This window comes from Apium graveolens, chromosome 10 (genome assembly GCF_009905375.1).
Source record: "Apium graveolens cultivar Ventura chromosome 10, ASM990537v1, whole genome shotgun sequence".
Classification (NCBI taxonomy): domain Eukaryota; kingdom Viridiplantae; phylum Streptophyta; class Magnoliopsida; order Apiales; family Apiaceae; genus Apium; species Apium graveolens.
Window position 1 is genome coordinate 195,921,895 of NC_133656.1, and position 5,443 is coordinate 195,927,337.

Here is a 5,443-nt window from a genome sequence, read left to right on the forward strand (position 1 = left end):
AAAAATCATATCCGAACCAAAATATGAATACCAAACCTTAGGAAATGGTTATCCAGCAATTTATAATATATAAATTATAAAGTTTCTATAATTAAAATGGGTCATAATAATTAAAATGGGTCATAATAAGTACATGGATTTTTTATAAACCTAATATGGATACCAAACCTAAAAATGGATAGTCTAATGGGTAAAATTAAAGTTAAAAATCATATCCGAACCAAAATATGGATACCAAGCCTTAGAAAAGAGTTATCCAGCAATTTATAATATATAAATATATTGAAATATATTAAAATATAATTATCTCGTCAACCTTTTATTCTCTCGACACGTTGCGATTATTAAATTATTCATAAGTAATTCAAAATTTAATATGGATAGAGTATTTACCTCAATCTTAATTCTATCGAAATGTATCCGTAAGTGTGGTGGTGGCCGTGTGGGCATATTAGCTGTGTGACTTGGCACCAAAAAAAATAGCTGTGTGACTGTGTCCTTTATCCGGTCCGTAATACACAAATTAAAAAGACAGAGCATACAACCCAAGTCTATTAAATAATTGAAACTAGATAAGTAATCAGTCAATTAGTAATTAATTAACTAATAATTAGCACTTCCAAATTAAAACCCCTCTTTCCTCATATCCATTCTCCAATTACAAAGATCCACGACCACCACCCACTGCATTCAACCTATACATACAAATATACACACATTCTATGTTCTTGAACATTCTTGTTCACTTTTTTCATCAAAAATTTCTCAACTAAAAGTTGCAAAACCAAGCCCACCCCACTTCTAAAGATTCAAAAGGGTCACCAAATCACCATGACAGAGGTGCTACAATCCCCTTCTTCTTCATCATCTTCATCTTCCTCTCTGCACAGTTTTCAAGAAGCCATTGATGAAGAAGAACAAGAAGAAGAAAGGGTTTCAAATGCATTGATTGAAGAGATTAGAAAGAGAGAAAAAGATGATGACCAATTGTCTCTTTTAGCCCTTTTGGTTACTCTGATTAGAAAATCATCTTTTTGGGTTTCTCGTAGGAATGATTCAAGTGGTGCTAGTAGTAATGGTATGGATATTGGGTGGCCCACTAATGTTCAACATGTGGCTCATGTTACTTTTGATAGGTTTAATGGCTTCTTGGGCTTGCCTGTTGAATTTGAACTTGAAGTGCCCTTGAGAGCTCCTAGTGCAAGGTATAAATTCGCCCTTTTGATCATATATATATAATGTATGTATATTTGTGTATTCAAGATTTCGAGTATTCGATTTTCGGGATTACTTTTTATGAGTTGGGTTATTGATTGTGGTAGTGCTAATGATTAATGTGCTTAACTGTTAGAAATTCGAAGAACATGTATTGTGATGCATTTAGGTGGTTCTTGAATTTAATTTTGTTTTTTAATATGTACTTGCAATAATTTTGTTGTTAGTTGTGATTCTTAAATGATTTGGAGTGGTTAATTCTTGATAATGTGAACATGTATTATTGATGGGGAGTGGTGGTATTTATTAAAAGGTATATAGAAAATGAGTGATTTTGATGTTTGTAACTACTTGGAAAAGGGTAGTTTCTCTGTGCTACAGGAGTTTATATATTTGGAAGTACCTAACTTTTTGTGTTTAATTGATCGAACCTTTTAGGTTTAGTGAGATTCAGGGTAACTATACTTGTTCGTAGTTATTAGTATGTGAATTTAAAAATTGCATCCAATAGGGCATAGAACTGAGATATTAAAGACATCTTTAAGGACTAAATATTGTATGCTTTATTACTGTTTGCTTAGAAATAAGCATTAGTTTGCAAATATGCTCATTGTTCATAACCAACTTATGTTAAGTAGAAGCTGACCCATTAATGCGTCACTGCTATTTTTTGTATTATGTGTTATCATTTTGGATGTTGAATTAAGCTGTGTTAAATGGTAACGAAGCGTTATAGTTAAATGGAGGAAGTGCTTGCATTAGGGTTAAGAAGAGGGATTAAACTTGTATGCACATCAACAATCTCACTGAGACTATTTCTTTGGTTTGTTAATCATTAATATACCAGTATCGCATTTTAATTAGCAGATGATCAGCTCTTATCTATGTTGTTTTTGACGCTTAACTATAAGCTGCAAATTTACTTTTTTTATACAGCACGCATGTGTTTAACTTTATGCTCTAGACTAGATATCTTTAACTTTTAACCATCAGATTGACTGCAGTAATAAGGATCTTGGGGGTAACATTTGGGTTATTTTTCTCTTTCTAATTTATACCTTTGTCTGTTCTTCTTTTCATCTGCAGCACCACTGTTTTTGGTGTATCAACAGACTCTATGCAGTTATCATATGACCATAGAGGAAACAGTGTCCCAACAATTCTGCTACTGATGCAACAACGTCTGTATGCTCAAGGAGGATTACAGGTGATCCATTGTTTCTCCCCACGCTCTTTCTATTTGTTAATAATTTTATTCCATTAATGATGTAATGTATATATGAAATATCACTAAATTTCAAGAGCTATCATCTCTACATGTCTGTCTGGATGCATTTGCAGGCAGAAGGAATTTTCAGAATTAATGCAGAAAACAGCCAGGAGGAGTTTGTGAGGAATCAGTTAAATGCAGGAGTCGTTCCAGCGGGCATCGACTTGCACTGCTTAGCAGGTCTCATTAAGGTATATGCTAGTATTGAAAATCGCAACCATAGCTGATTCAATTTGTCAGAGGCACCTTTTCCCAATTCTTTGTTACTTCGCTATCAAACTTTTCTTTGGAATATGGTAGTTAGCATATAAAGTTGGTTGAATAATAGCCAACCTGGGTGATCTGCTAAAACCTAGATTTGCACAAAATATTTCTTAAAAAGTTTACTCTTCTGAATTAATATTGTTAGGCTGTTGCATATAATTGGGAAAGTTACTTTTAGCGAAGTGCATACATGAGATTGATGCATAAATTTAAGTGTGCATCGTGTGCAAGGATTATTAGATTGATTGAACCAGCTTTCTAATGTTGGACATGCTAATTTAACTTGCTGTATATGACTTTAGGCATGGTTTAGAGAACTACCAGAAGGTATACTGGATACCCTTAATCCAGAACAGGTAATGCAGTGCCAGTCAGAAGAAGACTGCTCTGCACTTGTTAGGCTGCTACCAACAACGGAAGGTGCTCTACTAGATTGGGCTATTAACTTGATGGCAGATGTTGTACAGCAGGAGCACTTTAACAAAATGAATGCCCACAACATTGCGATGGTTTTTGCGCCAAACATGACTCAGGTAAGTTTAAATTGTTCTATGCGTGAATGTTTAGTCATACATTTTCCGGTTTCAAACATAAGATACAATGCATAATGACCGGTATCTTTATTTCATGACTCAAGGAAGTTTGTTATTACATTATATACAAACACTTGTGTTGCAAACTTCACAAAAATCAGTTTCATGAGAGAAATATACTTAATAATGCCGAAGCACTGAACTTGCCACAGTATATAATGAACCACTTGTCTATAGTTTTACCAACTTAATTGCCACTTTTTTCAATAGAAGCAGGATATAGTCATTTGTGTCTTCTGTAGGAATAAAGAGTAGAAGATAGGAGTATATAACAGAGTGCACATTCTTAAGGAGTAGATGATTATGTTAATATCCCTTCTACAGTATTCATGAAAATTGGAGCATGTTGTAGTTTTTACATAGAAATGAACAAATATATGTAGAATAAATGAATTTCGATTTCTTAATTTATTTGAGAGTGTGCAGTGATGGTCTATTCTATAGCATTCTTTTTTTGATTTTGATATTATATACAGCCAGCGTAAGTCCGTTTTCATTGATGTTCTAATGATTACAATATTTAACACTCATGCTCTATTTGGTCGGGGGAAATTGGAATGAAGAAAATTGTCAACAAGATTGAAGGATAGATAATGAAGGTAGGAGGGAAGTATAAAAAGAATGAATGCGTGCAAATTTGCCATTAGAGATTTGTGAAGAAAATGAGTGGATGGAGAATAAAGCATTCTCTCTCAAATTGGGGAGCTCTAATATAGATTTTTAGGAATGGAATGGAGGAAAGAATGTAATTAAACGCTGATTCCCAGAATAGCACAAATTTCATTTGCATTTCCTTCCAATTCAATTCATCTCAACCAAACAGAACGTTAGTATTATTATTGAGGTTAAGTGAGGCACGTCTAGGAAGTCTTGTTTAATTATAACTTTGGCTAGTAGAGAACACTTGGTAGAAAAAGGAGACACATGTAATATTACATATGTCATCCTTAGCTCGTACAAAATTTTATCTATAAAGCCTGTTTCAGCACAGCTAAATTTTTATGGACACCTTTAAACACCCTTCAATTTTTCTGTTTCTGCTTGAAGATGGCAGATCCGTTGACTGCATTAATGTATGCTGTACGAGTTATGAACTTCCTTAAGGCCCTCATTGGGAAGACACTCCAAACTAGAGAAGACTCTGTTAAAGGACCAACCTGGGATAAACCTTTAGACCCATCTGACGAGAATGAGCATCAGGGTCCTTTACTGCTGTGCCTGGAAGATGCTACCGAGGAATATAAAGAGAGAGAGAAGATTTTCATTGCTGAAGATCCTGATTCAGCGAATTCCTCTAACTCTACTCCAGGGAATATCATCACCAAAGAAGTATGTCTCGATTCTTCAACTTCAGCCAAGGAATCTGGTCTCGTTGAATATAGTGAAGCTCCCACTAATGTTTCCACTGATGCTGATAGCCGAGCAAGTGTAATGAACTCTGCAACAGAGAAGCTTGAGAAAATTACTTCAGGGAGCATCGCTGATCAGTCATGTGAATCAGATGAAAATAAGACACCCGAGAAGTTTAATGCTCTGCAAATAGTAATCCAGTCCTTGGGAGCTATTGACAGAAGTAAAGTACTTAGTAGAGTAAACTCATTGACCGAGCGAAATGAGGCCTGGCTCTGAAGGAAATGGTCAATTACAAGCAGGGAATTTGGTCACCTAGAATGTGAGGTTGCGAAGAAATGTAAATTTTCTATTATTTTTCTTGAAGTGTTATTTCTAGATTGTTTTCTACTTTTTTGGGTTTTTAGTATTACCTATGCTTAGCTATTTTCCTCGTGCCAGTTTACTGTAGACTCGGATATTTTGTTTGGAAGATTTGTAGCTCGTCCATCTAATAGTGATTTGGAGAAAGTTTGTTTGAAAACTTGATATTCCTTTGGCTGGTGACCATAGAGCACTAAATTTTTAATTCATTCCTGCCTTCCTGCCATTGTCTTGTTTATTTTAGCCATACAAAATGGGCAGCCACGGATGAAACCTATCTAAGAGGGTTCATGGTTGATGTAGAATAGAATCAATATGGTGTAGCCAATAGTTTGTCGGGAAATAGACAGTTCACTGGTGGAGAATCAAACTGGAATATCCTCATAGA

At 34.8% G+C, this 5,443-nt stretch overlaps 1 protein-coding gene across 1 annotated transcript; it reads left to right on the forward strand.

Moving 5' to 3' along the window:
- The first annotated feature begins 606 nt into the window (after window positions 1-606).
- On the forward strand, window positions 607-5,220 carry LOC141689816 (rho GTPase-activating protein 1-like). The gene is made up of 5 exons (XM_074494229.1): window positions 607-1,205; window positions 2,302-2,422; window positions 2,557-2,676; window positions 3,052-3,282; window positions 4,390-5,220. The coding sequence occupies exons 1-5, from the start codon at window positions 832-834 to the stop codon at window positions 4,969-4,971; spliced, it is 1,428 nt and encodes a 475-aa protein (XP_074350330.1). The 5' UTR covers window positions 607-831; the 3' UTR covers window positions 4,972-5,220.
- Window positions 5,221-5,443: the final 223 nt, after the last annotated feature.